Source organism: Lepidochelys olivacea (assembly GCF_965140295.1).
Source record: "Lepidochelys olivacea isolate rLepOli2 genome assembly, chromosome: 4".
In the NCBI taxonomy this organism is placed as follows: Eukaryota; Metazoa; Chordata; order Testudines; family Cheloniidae; genus Lepidochelys; species Lepidochelys olivacea.
In genome coordinates, this window is record NC_140414.1 from 21738516 (window position 1) to 21756912 (window position 18397).

Consider the following 18397-nt stretch of genomic DNA (forward strand, 5'->3'; position numbering starts at 1 on the left):
ATATATTGTTGTGGTGCTGAATTAAGGATGATTCGAACAAAAGAAATAAGTTACAATTGTTCACAAAAGTATAAAAGATTATCATGGACTTCCTACCAGTCAGCCTTGGTTTTCACACAATATTTTTGACCAAGAATGCACTTGAGTTATGGCATTTCAAAAAATTCCCTTACTTTTTACTTTACAAAGATCAGCCTGAACGCTCTCTTTTTCTTTAAGCCCCATGGATTAATATTTGATGAAAGCCGTAGTTCTTGTTAAATTAAAAACTGACGGAAATGGAATGCTTATAAAATTCTGTTTCATTGTATCTCCGATTATCTCTGGCCAATTACATCCACATATTATCAAAACATTTACAATAAAAGCAAACTTACCACGTTTAGGATGCCTTATTTGTTTAAAATATGTTTCTTTCTAGGATATAGATGCCATAATTGTTTATTCTTCTTGGTGATAAAAAATAGCCCCTACAGGATAGGCTGGTAGCATTTCTACGTGTTCTGTACATTATTCCCTTTAAAAGATATTTCTCAGATGCACCTTTCTTCTTGGTGTCATTCTCATGTGTGATGCAGTAATGCTTCCTACCTTTCTCAGGATTTGGAGCATCAGTGAATTTTGGTCCTTTTTCAAATTAAACAAATTGACTACAGAGTGCAATATATGCATCTTCTAAACCTAGTTTTCCTTAAATAGCTTGCACTTTAGAATGTAAAGTAGCTTCCTACAGAGGAATAGGATTTGTGGACATATTAGACTATTATGGAATCCAACAGAAAGACACTGACCCCAGATTTCCATTTTCCTAACATTTGAGTTGTTTCTTGAGCTGTTACACCAAATCTGATTGTCTATCTGAAACCTATTTTAATTTAAATGGTAGCATCTGTGTAAAAAACCATTTCATTTTATTTCCTGTCCCCTGGAACTGGCCATTTCACTCCATAATTAATTTGCATTGTTATACATCCACAGTATGTTGTAAATACAGTCTTTGTGATGAAAATGGAGCTCATTTACAAAGCTGGTATTGATGCAGAACTAGTAATTAGATTTATAATGAAGCAAAATGGATGGTAAAGGTCTGTGCTGCATGAGGCTATAGGTAAGCGAAGTAACATGTAATCTCAATATGCATGATTAATACCCTCTCAAGTATTTTTTTAATTGTAATGCAACTGGAATCTAATTTTTAAAACCTATTATTCTTTTGTTTAAAATCTTTGGTTTTTTTTTTCCTGATTTTTATGTTTTGCAAAAAATGGTAACTGAGTATTATAGAAAAATGCCTAATTACATGTTTTTAGTATACTCTCTGTCCTCCTTCAAGACCAAAATATTATGTCCCAATAGCTGATTACAGTATCCAAACCATAATGTATAACACACAGAAGCCTGGATTCATTTTAAAGCTTGCATTGGAATGGTATTCCTATGGTCTATTTTTCTACGTATGTAAGAAACCATCTGAGCCTTTTACAGCTAGCTGCTTACTTTACATAATATGGAATCCAGAGCATTCATGGATAATAGTGTATGTTCTTCACGGGGAAAATGTATTTATTTACACTCCCTCTTCTACAATGTGATGAGAACTCTCACAGGAATGGATGACCTAAAGTAATTTCACATGTAAAGGGTTACATCACCTAATGCCTCTAGATGTGCTGTCATCTATATTTTCCTCTTTCCTGCTTTCAAAATATGATATTGAAGTAGCAGTGTGCATCTTCCCAAACAAGTTTTTTCATTTTTTTTTAAGAGCTACTTCTAGCTGTACAGTTCTCTGGACTCCATTTTAATTTGATTATTTCCCCAAGGTACTAGTGCCTCTGTTGTGCAGTTTAAAATAAATATTAAGACTTTGGTAACGGAACATGGTGTATTTCATAAAGTGATACCAAGGTTTTCATTCCACAAATTGCATTAAATCAATTATTTTAGTTTTATTCAAATTCTTTTGATTAAAGTTAGAGTGTATACATTTGGCTACCATGTCAAGTAAATCTTACTTTGTGTCTTTTTAAATCAATGGGTTTTAAACTTGTGCTATCAATTTCTTCCCCAAAAATGTATTAATGACAGTTATTCCATCTTATAGAATAATGAAGATCTTAAGATTTGCTCTTCAAATGAGTCAAAAGTGTAACGTATCATAACATAACAGCATTTAGAACGGGAAACCAGTGCAGATTTCTGAAAAAAAATTCTGCTCAGCATCAACTGCTCTATGAAAAATTCAAAATGTTGGTGTTTTTTTAATAATCCTGGGTAGACAACCATAGAGAACAAGACATGATCATGGAATTTACATGTATATGTATATGGATATATTAGAAAAATTATTTTATACACAGAAGATATGTTAGAAAAGAAATCTTCTTAAATTATTTGTTTTAGTTTGAAATAGACTATTTCATCCAGAAAACCTGGCTTTCTATGTGCACTGTTGTTGGTAAATAAAGACTATTTTCCATGTACCTTAAAATAGATGTGGGATCTCATTAAAAATTGAAAACAAGGGTTTATTTTAACTTTCTGCCTGATTGACCCAAGAACATTTGCCTGTTTTGCTTCACAATTCTAGAGGTGAGTGTGGGACTGCACCTGCGGTTTGGCAAACCTATTCAGTTGGATTGTCATCTTGAATTAAGGGATAAAAGTGTATCGATTTAACCAGTAGCTTGAAATCAAGTGAAGATTTGCTTGTGGTTGGTCGAGATGAAAAACAAATCACTCTTTTGTACATACGCACAGCAAGTCATTCCTCCTCCTCTTCAAAAGAAGAAGAAGAAGAAGAAGAAGAAGTCCACCGTGGCATTGGAATGGGAGCTAGAATTCTATGAATGCTACAGTCGACAGAAAGCTCTTTTGGCATTTTATTGTTCTATTTATATTGCTAATGCTACATATCATACATATGGGAGCATCTGGCAAATCTGAAATAGTTGTGGGATAGACAGTAGCCATTTGAGTTAGCCTGTGACATGCCTTCTTGGGAACACACGTGATGCCACAGGAAGGTGGGTCTATCACTTTAAGCTAGTAGCTAGGGAGACTGTAAAGCCAGCAAAATTATGCTTTAACTGCAAAGGGAGTAAAAAAAGAAGCGATCACAGAAACTTATCTAAGAATTTTATTTATAATCTTTGTGCACACATGGCTGATGATGATGATACCAGTGACATAAATAAACTCGAGCAAAAGATGTAAGCAAGTGGATATATGTAAAGGCTTCTTTCGGCAGTGCCGCAAATTTGGACATCAACCAAGAGAATTATTTGTGTCCCTTGCAATTTCGATGAAGAGCACAAAGGGGATAATTAGACCAGGACGCTTTGCATCGCTCTTTCCATCTTGCGCACATGCATGCCCACCAAATGTGAAATGTTCGCCTTTTCCCCTCCAATGTGATGGTTGTTGAACTTATTTTTAGTGTCATTTGATAAGCCTCCCTGCTCGCAGAGAGACATCCCACTGACCCAGCCACTGGTCATTGTCTATACCAGTTCACATCAAAGCCGGCGCGCTTTGTCAGGTTTCGACTCGAATATCCATTTTGCATCTGAAGTACAGTATCGAAAGTGACTGGATCATTTGAGCCTTTTTCTTCAGCTGCTGCCTCCTTCCTCCCCCACAGTGTTTCCGCTCACGCTAACATAATTTGGCACTGGCGACGTGACACGACGCTGGTTTTTCTAAAAAATTATAATACATACATTGTCAATGTTTTGTGATGGCCAGCGCTCCTGTAAATTTAATTTGTAAATTGATGAAAGGAGGTCTTTTTTCACTGCTGAATCGTAGCCAATGCACAGTGCCCCCTCGAAAACCGGGTAATGCGCATACAGTAATAGGTCATTCAATGTCAAAAGGCATAAAAAAGATGAGCAAAATCTTCACAGGCTGCTGCTTGCTGTTGCTTTTAATTATATTAATTAAACTTTGAAATTCTCATGCAAAGAGAGTTGCTGGCTTGTGACGCTGAAGAGCCCTTGGAGATTTGGGGGGGAAAAAAACCCCTGAGATACCAGCTTTGTGGCTACTGCTTTTTTTTTTAATCTAAAAAAAAAAATATACATAAGCCTAGAACTGCTAGGTATGTTTATAGATGATGATGTTTTATGCGCTACTGAACTCTGAATGCAGGAAAGGGGAAAAAACCACCAGCCACAGTGTCAAGGTCTTGACGCATCAGTCCCTCAAACTCTGCTCAAGATCTCTGGTTACAGGCTGTCTTTCTGTAGAATAACGCTCTATTAATTTTCTTCCTGTCCTGGGTGCATAATGAAAGAAAGGTGTCTTCAAAAACTAAAGGGCAAAGTCTTGCTTGCTACCAATACCTTGAGGCACCCTGTCTACATTTTGTCATGTGTGTGCACTTTTCAGTGCTAGAATGACAAGATTTCCAGTCAGAAGGTTCCCGTAAGGCACAATGCGATGGGGGACTCAGAAGGATTTTGTGATCTGACATAGCTGTAAGGCAATGAACTTTTGCATTTGCTTAGCCTAGTGGGAATTTTTACCCTCCGCCTATGGCTAATAGTCCCTATTTAAATAACAAGTGCCATCGTTGCATCTGAGAAACTTTGCATCTCTACTACAAGCACACTGCGTCCTGAGAATTTGCAGTCCTTTTAAAATCAAAACAAAGCAAAATGATCTTTGGTCGTTTTTTTTTCTCCCCCCCGCACATGCGTACTGGATTTTCTATCAAAGCCTAAGCATGCAGGTCAATGCTTCTCTTTTTGTCACTGTTGCAAATCATGGAGTGCGGTTGTAATGCAGTAGAACACAAGAGCTTGGTGCAATAACACTGGCTCGTGGAAGAGTGGAATGGAAAACTCTTCTGAGCTAAGAGGCTCAAGCTGATCGAAGAAATTTGGGAACGTGCTCAGTTGTCTTCGGTTGCTTAGAAAATGGCAGTGTGGAAGTTTTTCGTCCTCGTATCCTCTTAGCTTCCTTTACTGAGTCTGAACGCGGGTAAAGTTAACACATCGGCCCTGAAGGAAAAAACAAAGAGACAATTTTTATTGGTGAGTGAAGTAATAAATACAAAGTAAGGATCCTTGAATATCAGTGCTAACGTGTCACACACAAACAATGACTTAAATGTGTATGCTTTTGGAAATAACACGCATAAACAAATATGTTAAAACTTAATGATGGAAATCATCCATGGCACTCCATCACATTTGGTGTACATATTTATTATACACTTTCCTTATTAAGAGCAATGAGAAGAGAACTGCCATGTTTTGGATCCTCCAGAGGTCATTGTTAAGGAAGATTTAACAAGTCTTCACGTTCTGAATAGTTGCTAGAAACACACACAAACTCAACATTGTTGTTCTGTTTTAAACACAATAAAATTAGATCATGTTCAAAATTGGAGATCTTCCCTGTAACGGACAACATATTTCCCATTAAACTTGCTCCAAATAAACATGACTGCCAGTAAAGCACTGATGTTGTGTGGTCGATGCAGGTCTGGTAATTTTATTTAAAATAACCAGAGCTGCACATCTACACCCAGCCTTTTGTACCAAACTGAAACTGTTCCCCATACTGTCAGGTTTATCTCGATCGGTTTATCTAAACTTAAATGCAATGGGCCAAATCATTCTTGGTGTAGCTCTACTGACTTTAGGAGAGTTTAAATCAGGGATGAATTGGTCCAAAAGTCATTCATCGTGTTGGGAGGTGAGCAATGAGAAGAGACTAGTTATTTCCAAAAGCTTAAAATGGAAAACAATTTTTACTTAAGGCCACGGCCAGAGCACGTATTGATGGCCGTTCTTCAGCTGTGTTGTACTCTTCCCAGAAGGAGCTCCCTTTGAAGAAGTCTCACTTGCAAAGAAGCAACACCTTCCTTTTCCAGGATGGAAAAGTGAAAGTTGTACTGAAGCTTAGTTCAGAATTCTGCTAGGGACAGTTCTAGTATTCTCCGAAAATGGATACGGTGTCATTAACGTCTGCTAGTTAGGCTATGCCCATATTACAGCCTATGTTGGCGTAACTTAGGTCACTCAGGGGTGTGAATAAACCACCCCCCGAGTGAGGTAAGTTACACCGATGTAAGCGCTCGTGTGCACAGCACTATGTCAGCCACCAACATAGCTTCCACTGTTCCCATCGGCATAGAGCGTCTTCACCAGATGCGCTGCAGGGGCATAGCCGCATTGGTACAGCGGCAGCGCTGTACGTGTAGACATGGCCTAAGTCACAGCACTGGTGGAATATTTCATCTCAAGCTCCTCTGCTAGTGAAAAGATTATTTTCCCCCCTCACCTACTGATACCGTTGGGTACGGCTGTGCAATAGAAAATCATGGTCTGGTTCCTCAATCAGAAGTCAACGCAGTGTGGGGCTTTCCAGCAGGCACCAGTACTCAAGTGTTTGCCATAGAGCGTCTCCTTTGCCATAAAGCACCCAGGTTGGACATCCATTTTCATTTTTGAGTGCTGAGCAAACTCCCCCCATCTCGCTTACAGATTAACCACAACTGCATTTTTAGAACAATCTTGTTATTAAAGGATCCGTGCACACTCAGAGGGAGATTTTCAAAAGTTCCAAAGCAATTAGGGGCACAAGTTTCACTGAGTTTCATTGACTTGTGCTCCTAAATCCCTTAGGGCCTTTCGAAAATAATTTTAGTTCATAGATGCTTTTAAGCTTTTTTGGGGGTGAGGGGAGAAATCAGGGATCTTGTCTTCTTAACTGTCTGTATCACTCAGCGCATTTTAGAGCTATCCTACAATAATAATAATTAATGATGCCTTTGAATTCATTTAAAAGAGACATTTAAAAGTAAATCATAGGTAAAATGAGCTAGTTTTTGAGTAAACAGATATACCAGTGTTTTGATCCTTTTTTAAATGATTTGTTGGCACTATTACTGTTTCTTTCCTTCTTCTTTTTTTTTTTTTTAAACTATGCACTGAGTCCTCAGGAAAATCAGGGCAAAGCTTCATGTTTAATTCATTTATTTTATAACTTTTTTGGTTAAAATACTTCTAACAATAAGGGTACCTGGGTACTAGGTACAGTAACTTAGCATTATTTGGCACCATTCGAGCAAGCATAAACAGATGTCAGACTTTGAGTGGTATGCGAGGAGGCAGTGTTCTCCAGATCAACTGGAAGAATAAATATACAGTGCAGCATGGACCAAGGAAATCTTTTTTTTCATAATGCTTTTCTAATGAGTCTCTGTCCTATTTTTCTTGTGATAAATATAACAAAGTGAATGCAAGGTTGGATTAATTGAGGTGTTTCCTTGCTGCTACAATGTTGACTGTAAATGCAGAGAAGATGGAGAGAAGATAAAGTGTGTGAGCGTTAAAGTATTCCATTGAAGGTAGAAGATAAAAGGCACCGTACATTTTCACATCTTGCGTCACAGTTTAAAAAAAATTAAATATAACAAAGTGAGTGCTGTAGTAAAAGGCAAAGCATTTCTTGAGCATAAATCTCAAAAGCTCTATGCAAATTCCCATAACCAAGCTACCACTAAAGAAACAATAAAAGCAAGGAAATTCACACCAAAGTGTGATATGGTATGTGAAAAATAGACAATAAAACATTTACAGAAACTAGTTTTGAGGAGAGGCCCAGTGTACCTTAGGTGAAGACAAGCATGTTGGAATTTACCCTTCACTGCAAAATTCTTGCTTTTGATTGTTTTGTGTCACAGCCTTGTAGTTCTTTAGATATATTTACGGGTGCATGAATGTATATGAATTTTGGATAACTACTTAGATTATTTTTCCTTGTATGCAGATTTAAATGTAGTCAGGGAGGGACAATTCTGGGTCAGTCTTTAAAATGTGTTTTAGTGCACCAACATTTTACTTAAGGACTAAAATGACTGTATTCAGTAAAATATGCTACTCTAGGTCTTCTTGCACAGAATCAATGAGACCTTGTGAAGACTTTGCTTAGCAATAAAAAAAAAAACTGGCTTTAACACTTCTAAATACAAAATAACTCCTTAGTTATAGGGAAAGACACACGATCTAACCATAGAAGGGACTTCAAAGTGTGGACCATGTTCAGCAAATCTGGTAAACTCCACCCTCCTGCACCAGCCAAAATCATAGCATAGATGAGGAGTAATTTTGGCAGAGGGCAACTTGTATTTCTATCTCTGTTCTCACTGGAATCCCATCAGAAAGGTTAGATTTAACTCTTATCATGGCTCTGTTTGCTTTGTGCCACTAATAGCCTCTGAGAGGAGCTGCTATGACAATGAAATCCCTAGCACTGTCTTCTTTGTGGCCAGCACTGCCCACCTCTGTGGCTGCTGAGACTTCTGATGCCCCCACCCATCCCCAGGTAAGTGGGGTTGTGGCAGCTTTGCAACCTGGCCTACTGATGGCCACCCACGACCCCTTTTTTATATCAAACTGGAGGTGTGCTTGGCTCCTTATTTGATTAAAAAATATTTCAAATTATTCTGAAAGCAGAACAGTCCTGAAACAGAGCTAATTCTGATTAAAATTCAGTAATTAAAAAACCCCACAGGAATGTCTTACATTCTTACTGTGGGCTAGACAGCAAGAACAAAATAACAACTGATATGATTTGGTCAAATAATTTTATATGGACAAATTTCTTGTGAATAGGTGTTTATAACAGGAACAATGTTACAACTACAAACACAGCAATTACAACTTTCACTAAAGCAGTACAAAGGATACCGCCAAAACAATGGCTAGGATTAACTTTTTCCTCCTAGAATACTATAAACATTTTATTTTATCATCATAATTAAGGTCACATTACTTTTAATTTGAGTTTATTTTCATGACCTTTTAAGGTTAAACACTGGTTTCATTACATAGCTTTTTTAATTTTACTGAAATTAAGAAAAAAATTAAGCATTTGTTTGGTTTTTAACAACACAATCTATGCAAACTTCTTGACAACGGCCTTTCAAAAATGGCTAAAATATTGTTTGAAAAGCCCATTGCTAAGATTTATTAAAAAAAATATTACTACTTTCTAATTTATCTCATACTTCCAGGATGAGAAAACAGGGAATTTCGGATCCATATTGTTCAACCAGAACATTTTCCCCAAAGTTATTTTCAAATATTTTCTAACAAAATCTAACAAAGGAAATAAGATGGGCTTAAGTAACTTTGTTTACAGTGTCACATACTTGCAGTGAAAGAATGGCTGTAGAGAGAGAAAGTGTCCTAAGATGACACAGAGTCACATATTCCCCTCTGTCACACAGCGCAGAAGGAAGCAGTATGTAACAACTAGAATGAGATCAGACTTGAAATCCCTGCATGTGAGTAAAAACAGCCTAAGCGTTGTTTCTGGCCCACAGGAACTTTGCAGACTGCAGGAAAGGACATGTGGTCTAGGTGCAGGAAAGGGCTTTCAAACTCTTAAGGGTACTAAGATCACCCCTTAGCTCCTCAGGCTCAAGTCTCCACCTTGAATCATCTTGGAGGCTACGGAGCACTGGATGCAACTCCCTCCAGAGCCAACCAACCCGGCTCCTGAGTTAGCCAAAAGTGCTACCTTTAGAAAGCATTCAAGTACTCTCCTTCTTACGGGGCTGAGAACTTTGGCCAATATTTTGTCACGAGGGTATTGAAAGTTATGGATATTTGTGCCTAAGTTTTGAAAAGTTTGGCCTCTGCCTACACAGCCAATCTACCCCTGGAGTTACGGCTTGAGCTGATTCTCAGTCTTTATCTATGAACCCACATCTGGTAGTACCTTAGGCTATCACCATGCTAGCTGGTGTATTTTATGTATCGTCAGGTACTTGCACTTGGAGTTGTAACTGTCATTATTTATTTGCCTGAAACTTTATTCTTATTTTCTTATCGAAAAAGTGGCGGATGAGAGATTTTACATGGAAAAAATATATATAATAAGCAATCTTTTGTGAACAGTCTGATGCTCACATACGACAGCTGAAATCAGGATGAAACAGTGAAAATGCTAATTACTTTGAAGGTCAGAAATGTTGTACTGCCATTAATGTAACTGCAAGTACCCCATGCCAACATCGTACAGAACAAATTTCATGTTTAGGTAATAGAATGTGACAAGGAGTGCATCTTTATAATGCCCACACCCTATGGGCACATTAAAAGGTACCAAAGGAAGCCAATGTAAGGGGCCTGTTGTAATTAAACAGTTTAACATGTAGTGTTTTACTGTACATACGTTATCAATTACTATTTGTCGATAAAAATGGGAAGGATAGCAAACCTTTTTCTTGATCTTCTTTGCAAGTTTAATACATTTACATAATTGTTTCCACTGAATGCTGCCTTATATACAATACAGATGAGGAAGAGGAGAAAGAAGCAAATTCTTACAAGTAACTGCAACATGCAGATTATCATGACTTTCCCCCCTATTCAGATATGTTAAAATTGCCACAGAAATGGCCAAAACATCTGTGGAACACTCTTCGTTTCCAAAGATGTTTACCAAATTGATATTAATCCTGGGCTGCACTCCTGCACAGAGAGCCCTTCTGACATCAGCGGTGTGCCATGCACAGTGAACAGCAAGCAGGGATTGGGGCTATATTTTATTCCTCTCCTTTACACATCAGCCCTCCTCATCAGACAGGGAAGATGGACAATGGCAGGATGCAGAACTATCAGTTGAGGGATTAGGCCACCGAGGGTCATCTGATCGGTGTGCCTGCAATCAGGGCCACATCTGAAAGGCTAGTTTTCTGAAAACAATTTTCCCTTCTTTCTTTTTTCCACTTGGCTAGCAAACAACTTCTCCCCCTTTATTCTGCTACCAGGATATCCAGGCCCATGGCTAGCACTTCATTATGTTAACAGGTACTACAATAACCTTCTATTACTTTTTTTCCTATTTAGGCAAGTTGAAATTGCTACTTAAATGGCTGAAATGTATTTGTTATTTTTACAGGAAAATATAAGCCATTTTGACTTTATAATTTTAAATCACAGAAGGAAAACATACAAAAAAGAGGCTCAGTCATTTAGATCATTCTTATAGTTGCAAGGGAAGCAAGGAGTTAAAAGGAAATGACCTAAGAGTAAATAGATCACTTAGATAAACATACTCAGTAAAAAGCTAGGTTTTGAATACATGTAATATCGTGTGCTTTTTTATTTTTTTAAGGATGATGGAATCCTTCAAACCCATACTCACGCAAGGACTTTAACTTGCAGGTTTGCAGGGTTGGGTGTATAGTTTACAAATCCTGCTCCGCCTTCTCCAGCATGGAGGTTCCCCTTGGAGTGGGACCAGTTCTGTTCCACTGTGCTAGAAGTGGTGAGATTTGGGAAGCATGGCAAGGTGCCCAGTTCTGTAGTGGCTTCCTCAGAAGCTGAGCAAAGAACTTTGGGGTGGATGAAGGGATCTGCCCTATTATTTATTATGGCCTTGTATCCTTCAGTTTTAGTTCTCCTCCACCCTACTGAGGCTCTAGGGCCAGGAAGACTGTAGTAAACCTCCAGGATGTAGTAGCCAAATTTTAAAAGGGGTCTTATTAATGAGTTAGGATAACTCATCAGCTAGAAAAATATCATTGCTACCATACGATAGGAACATATATCATGTAATATTTAAACGTTATCAGGTATCCAATCTATCACAAAAAATGACAAAAAGAAACATAATTCGAAGAGACATACTCTAATTTTAACCAAAAATGGCAAAAAGCTTCTAAATACAATTGCTAATGCCACTATGTACTCAGAGTAGTACTGTTTTGGGAAGTTTGGGAAATATTTAGCCCCGGGTGATATATTGTATGCATTTTCCCATACTTTTTTGCCTTCAGTTAAAGCAAAGTTCTGGAGTAACATGACTGTATGAATGTGTTTGTACCATGTAATACATCAGAATAGTGGTCATTTGTAGAATAGACTGACTTGAGAAAAGTTTGTCTGTCTGTTTTATATTTTATGAATATTGGCTACTGTCCAATGATCCCTGCACCGGCAACTGATGTTTAATATAGCGTACACCATGATGAAATGCTTTCAGGATACATTCCACTCTCTGGGCCAATACTGGACCTATGTTGTACATGATGAAATAATTTACTGCAAAGCACAGTTGATTCAATGGAAGAATCAACACAAATTTGACAATGACCACCTTGAGATGGGAACATGCATTGTGTAATGAATTTCATGGATATATAGGCAGTGTGATGCAGGAAAATGGGTTTGAAGACATCCTTGTAGAAGGCAATATCTATGGCATTTCATTCATCAGCCATGCTCTAAAAGGGAAAGCATATAAGGGGAAAGCATGGCATTAGAATCCACAAGCTTAGGAATGAGGCAATGACTTGCTTGAAATAGATGGCACTAGGCAATTCCATAAACAATGATGTGCTTCCAGAAGATGAGTAGAGATGCAGCTTGCAGAAAGCTCGAGCATGCACTGAAGTATTTGAAGATGTGGAGAAGGCACTCAGAGTGGAAGCACAGAATGCTCGGGCAGACTTCATGACAATACCCAATCACTCCACCATCCCATGGACACTTGCGTTACTTAAGAAAAGTATTGTTCAGATACATTTCTGTTCTGGGAAAACTATGTAATGGATTTCTCCCACCCAACTACTGATGGATTATGTAGCAGCAAAGAGAGACAATACCAAGTCCATAGAGCTTGAGATATTTTGCAGAGATGATTCCACTTGACTTCCAGCGGGGCCATGTAAATTATACTAGATGGGGTTGTACAATTGTAGCAAAAAACAGACTTCCAGAGGAGCAGAAGCCAGATATGTATCATGCCCTCATTGATAGGGAGCAGTGTACTGGACTGCCAGAACCTTCCGTGGTGTATGGCATAACATGGCCATCAAGCAGTCTCTCAATAAGGACTGTGGGAAGCACCATCATCTTTGCATAAAAGATAAAGCTCTGACCAAGTATCTGACTGCACATTTTAAGGCAGCTGTAACAGCTAACAAAACAAATGTGTGGAATGCAGCCTTCAGCAACATATCTCCACAAAGAAGCTACCACAAAGTATGTGGCAGCAGATGAAAGTGTCCAAGATAATATAAAAGTTGAGATGTAAAGTATGATGAATCCTTTTAACATTGAACCTGGAACAAGCTCAGACAATGAACAGTCACTTGTGAACATTGCTATGTCTACTGTGGACCCACCTGAAACTGCAGAAAGTTTGTGCATTATGAGAGAGAATGGTACACAACAAGCAAAGCAGTTTGTAAGCAGTAGACTGCAAAGGAGTGAGGTAGACCTCTTTGATCCCATAAAAGGGCATAATCTCAAATCATTTGGAAATCTCAACAGAACAATCAAACAAAAGAAGATGCACACAGCACAAGCAATAACTATTGATAGTCACATATTCAGCAGGTGGACAATTATTGGCTAGTCCAGAGATGAAGTATAAACTGGCACCTGTCCCACTTCAACTTGGATCTCTAAGAAAGACCCAAAAGAGCAACACACAGTCTTGGCTGGAAAAAAATCTGTCAATAGTTGAGCTATCAGCATCTGAGGAGCCCATATTAGCTATTATTGACCTCATGGTGCTTCTGCAGATGGTGTGTACTGATACTGCCAAGTACAAAACTTTTGGGGAGCTGTTTGATCAGCTGATGAACATTTATCCTTGGACTACGCCCACACTTTGAATACTGCATGTGATTCTAGTTGCTCCATCTCAGAAAAATATATTAGAAATGGAAAAGGTACAGACAAAGGCAACAAAAATGACTCAGGGTATAGAACAGCTTCCATATGAGGAAAGATTAACATGACTGGGACTGTTCGGCTCACAAAAGAGATAACTAAGGTGGGATATGACAGAGGTCTGTAAAATTATGAATTGTGTGGGAAAAGTGACTAGAGAAGTGTTATGTACCCCATCAGATCACACAAGAACCAGGGGTCACCCAATGAAATTAATAGGCAGCAGGTTTAAAACAAGCTTAAGGAAGTATTTCTTCACACAACACACAATCAACCTGTGGAACTCATTACCAGGGGGCATCGTGAAGTCCAGAAGTGTAACTGGATTAAAACAAAGAATTAGATAAATTCATGGAGGATATATCCATCAATAGCTATTAGCCAAGATGGTCATGGATGCAATTCATGCTCTGGGTGTCCCTTAAACCTCTGATTGCCAGAAGCTGGGACTTGAAGACAGGGGACTGATCACTTGAAATTGCCCTATTCTGTTCATTCCCTCTGTAGCATCTGACACTGGCTGCTGTCAGAAGACAGGATACTGGGCTAGATGGACCATTGGTCTGACCCAGCATGGCTAGTCTTATGGTCTTATGACTAAAATGTCAATACACTGTTGTTGGTGGTGAGAATTATATAAACGAAGAATCAATCAAGTATGGTGAGAGCGCCTGCAGAGGAAATGTCCAAATGCAAGAAGTCTGATGTGCTCCAATGCATGCAACTGTGACAGTGACGACTAGCAACAGAGCATTGACCACGTCAGACACAGATTCTGAGGGGAGCGGTAGAAATGTTTCAACTATCTGCAAATTACTGTGACTATTTCTGTGACTAATATAGCTCAGAAGGGTGTTGCATTAGACATTCAGCAGCTCATAGTTATAGGTAGAGGTTACATTAGAGCACATGGCTATACTTATGTCTTTGGCCCAGCAGATAGTGCGCATATATATATATATATATATATATATAAACCTGGGGCTAAATATTTCCCAAACTTTCCAGAACAGTACTATTTTGAGTAAACAGTTGCATTATGGATTTAGACTGTTCTCAGTGGTACCAGATGACAGAACAAGGAGTAATGGTCTCAAGTTGCAGTGGGCGAGGTTTAGGTTGGATATTAGGAAAAACTTTTTCGCTAAGAGGGTGGTGAAACACTGGAATGGGTTCCCTAGGGAGGTGGTAGAATCTCCTTCCTTAGAGGTTTTTAAGGTCAGGCTTGACAAAGCGCTGGCTGGGATGACTTAGTTGGGGATTGGTCCTGCTTTGAGCAGGGGGTTGGACTAGATGATCTCCTGAGGTCCCTTCCAACCCGGACATTCTATGATTCTATGATTATCAATTGTATTTAGAAGTTTTCTACCAATTTTGGTCAAAATTAAACTACATTTCTATGAGTTACGGCCCTTTTTGTGATTTTATGATTTTGTTTGGATTGGGCACCTGATAACGTTTAAACATTACATGATATAGAAAAACTACACCACTTCCAGCATCTCCATCCACCTTAGTGGTGACTACCAGACACCTGCCTAACGTGGTAGCAATGAAATTTTTCTAGCTGATATGTTGCCCTCGGTGCTCAAAATGGGCCAGGGCCAGTAGATTAAAGACAAAGCTGTCTTTGGAGGAAGGTTCCTCTCATGTTCTCACGTGCAGATCCCAGCTCTCAGCTAGATATTCAGGTAGGGCACTGGGGATTGGATTGACTATTTGTACAGCACCTTTCATCAGAGGACTCATAACACCCTACTAATATTAACTATCAAAACAGCCCTGTGCTGCCAATATTAAATATTAATAAATCATAAAAAATACAATGTCCTATAGATGGGCAAACTGAAGCATCCAGAAGATAAGAATCTGATTTTCAGAGATGCTGAGCACCTGTAACTCCAAATGGAGTCAATGGAGAGCTGCAGGTGCACACCGGCTCTGAAAATCAGGTCGTGAATTATTTACCCAATATCACACAGTGAGTGAGAGTTGGTTCTGTGAAAAGAACCCAGGAGTCTTGGTTGCAGCTTCCAGGTTCCTGCTTTAAATCAGCAGAAAGGCTCCCTCATGTAACAGGGTGGTGATATTTATTAGATAATTAAAATAAGACATCAGAATATTAAATTATTGTTTTGACCAATTTGAACTTTGGTTAAAGTGTATAAAACGTAAGTTATTTTTGGCATCCAGTATTAAAGCCTGCTTGCACTACGAACCTAATAACATAGATGAATTATCATCACAGCCATGTTCCCGCTGCCAGCCCATGTGGTGGCTTAATGTTTCACTCATGTTACCGTACTCAGTTAAACAATCAATACAACCAATTTGAATTCAGATGTATCATGCCTTGTAAATCATTGGGTCATAAACCTTAACAATACCAACATGTAATCAGTATAAAACTGAACTAAATTAGTGTCTTAGGGCTACAGTAATTAAAAAGTGAGTTATGCAAGCATTCCATGATTTACCCACAGGAGATGGGAGTTGCTTGGATGCATTGGGGTCAACATTTTAAAAAAAGAACCAGAACTGTTTTGTGGATGAATTGTAGTTCCTGTAGGAACAGAATATGCTGAACATTTAAAAAAGGGAGAAGGAGAGAGAGACATCCAGTAACAGTTTTATGCAGACAGCAGTAATGATCATTTTATATCACTTTGAAATCATTTGCTATATTTGAATATCTTAAAATAATGTTTCTTCTTAGCTGACTGGACAATAAGGGTACACGTCCTTGGCACACATTGCTTTCAAAGGTAACGGATGAACGTGTCAAAGCGCACAATAGGGCACAAGGTACCAATGCAAAAAAGTCAAAAGAATGTCTATTGTTGAAATGGCCATATTCCTTTTCCTGCGTGACCTACAGAACAGCTGTTACACTGGAACAACGCAATTAGTATACTGGGGAGGAATACCCTGTGGAGTGCACTTTGTTAGAAGCCTGGAACTCAACTAATCTGTTGACTCTAACCATAAAGGAATCAAAATTGCGTGTGTGTGTGTGTGTGTGTGTGTGTGAATCATTTAGCATTTATATAAGACTTCTGAGGCCAAATTCACAGTGGAGGAACAGGGTGAAACTCCATTCCTTCAGTTGAGTTGTGCCCTATCTGCCCAAAACACTGTACATTAACTAATTTTTATATTTACATTTATGCAAAACATTGAAAAGATGTCTATCCATAAACTCTAGGCACTCTTGATTTATATACATATGTATAATACTAAACACACGGTGGGGGGGAGGACACTAAGAATTTCTTGAAACAGAAAGAAATGTCTAACTTTGAGGCACCTGAAAATGTTTTTGATTGGTCAAACTGAGAAGATGGTGTGGTTGACAAAACACCTTGTCTGGATGTCTTTGAGAGAGACACATGGTCAGTGTCTTTGGGGGACTCTGAAAACCCTCAGATTTGGGGAATCTCAATCTCATTCAAGTGACAGCACCTTACCCTCTGGACTTTGGGGGAATCCCTTGATTTATCCAGGCCACAGATAGACCAGTGTGGACGTCAGCTCATTGCCACCGGAGCAGCTGAACCCTAAGCAACCTCTGGGATGTGGATTCCTGGTATATCCCACTCCCTCGTGTGCTTTCCTTTCCCTATTTTTTCCTCCCTTTCTTATTCTTATGCTTCTGTCTAATCATTTCCAAGCCTGACCATTTTTGGAAGTGAATGAATTCCATGATTTGAGACCAGCATGACAGCTAAGGCAGACTAATCAGCTCTCCCCAGAGTGAAGGAGGGTCAGTGGGAATGGCTTCAGCATGCCAGCCAGATGTCTTTCCAGACCAGGAAACCAGCAGGGTCCTGAGGTTAAAGCACACCTGACTGTAACTGACCAGGCAGCACCCTATATCTTGCCTACTGCACACAAATCAAGCAAGCACCAGGGAGACAGATGTTTCCCCTTTCCTATCTTTTCTCATTTCCCCTTGTGCTTGCCTTTGTCATATTTACAATAAACCTCACAATAAAAACTACTAAACTGAAATCCAGGAGTAGATGGACTCCCCTCACCCCCAAGAAATGCTTTTAGTACCTGCAAGAGACTTCTTAATTTAACATCTTTCTCCATGAAGGACTTTATCGAATGGCAATGAAAGAAAGGAACACTAATCCTGAAATCAATAATTATTTAACTTGTGAATACCAAATATCTTAAGTTTTCTGTTTTGCTTTTCTTTATTGGATGTTTCATAAATGTTTTAAAAGGTATCTACGATGTGGTTGCAGTAGTAAAAACAAGCAAGAATCTCTTATACAAAACCCTGCACCCACAGCTGGCTGTTTAATGTTATTACAAGGGTTCCAATAAGATCTTTTAGTTTGTTATCCCTTTATCACACCACCATCCTATAAGTGCAGTTGTGCTGACAGCCCCATACTCCTTTTTAGCACCACAGAAAGTTGAATGAAGCAATTACGCTCAACTCTGAATAGGTCTTGAAATCATTCTCTTACTATTTACATAGCTGGACTCTCCTGCCTAGTCCTCCTGCCTAGTCTTGTCTTAAGAAACACTCCCTACCTACCATCCCTGAATATTTTTTCTTCTCTATGTTTCGCTTCACATGCAATATTCTCTAGTAATTCAAAAGGAGGGGTGGGGACGTGGGCGTAAATCTGGAGAATCATGGAAGCTGGGGATGGAAGGGATTATGTTATCCA

The 18397-nt window shown here is 38.8% G+C and overlaps 1 protein-coding gene across 3 annotated transcripts in view; it reads right to left on the bottom strand.

The window, feature by feature from the left end:
- Nucleotides 1-3121: 3121 nt before the first annotated feature.
- The window catches only part of ANTXR2 (ANTXR cell adhesion molecule 2), a 173594-nt gene continuing 158318 nt past the window's right edge, over nt 3122-18397 (bottom strand). For all 3 annotated transcript variants that reach the window (XM_084627183.1, XM_084627184.1, XM_084627182.1), the window contains one exon: nt 3122-5006. In XM_084627183.1, the coding sequence (XP_084483309.1) occupies nt 4968-5006 (39 nt within the window). In that variant the 3' untranslated portion in view covers nt 3122-4967. The remainder of the gene's footprint in view (nt 5007-18397) is intronic.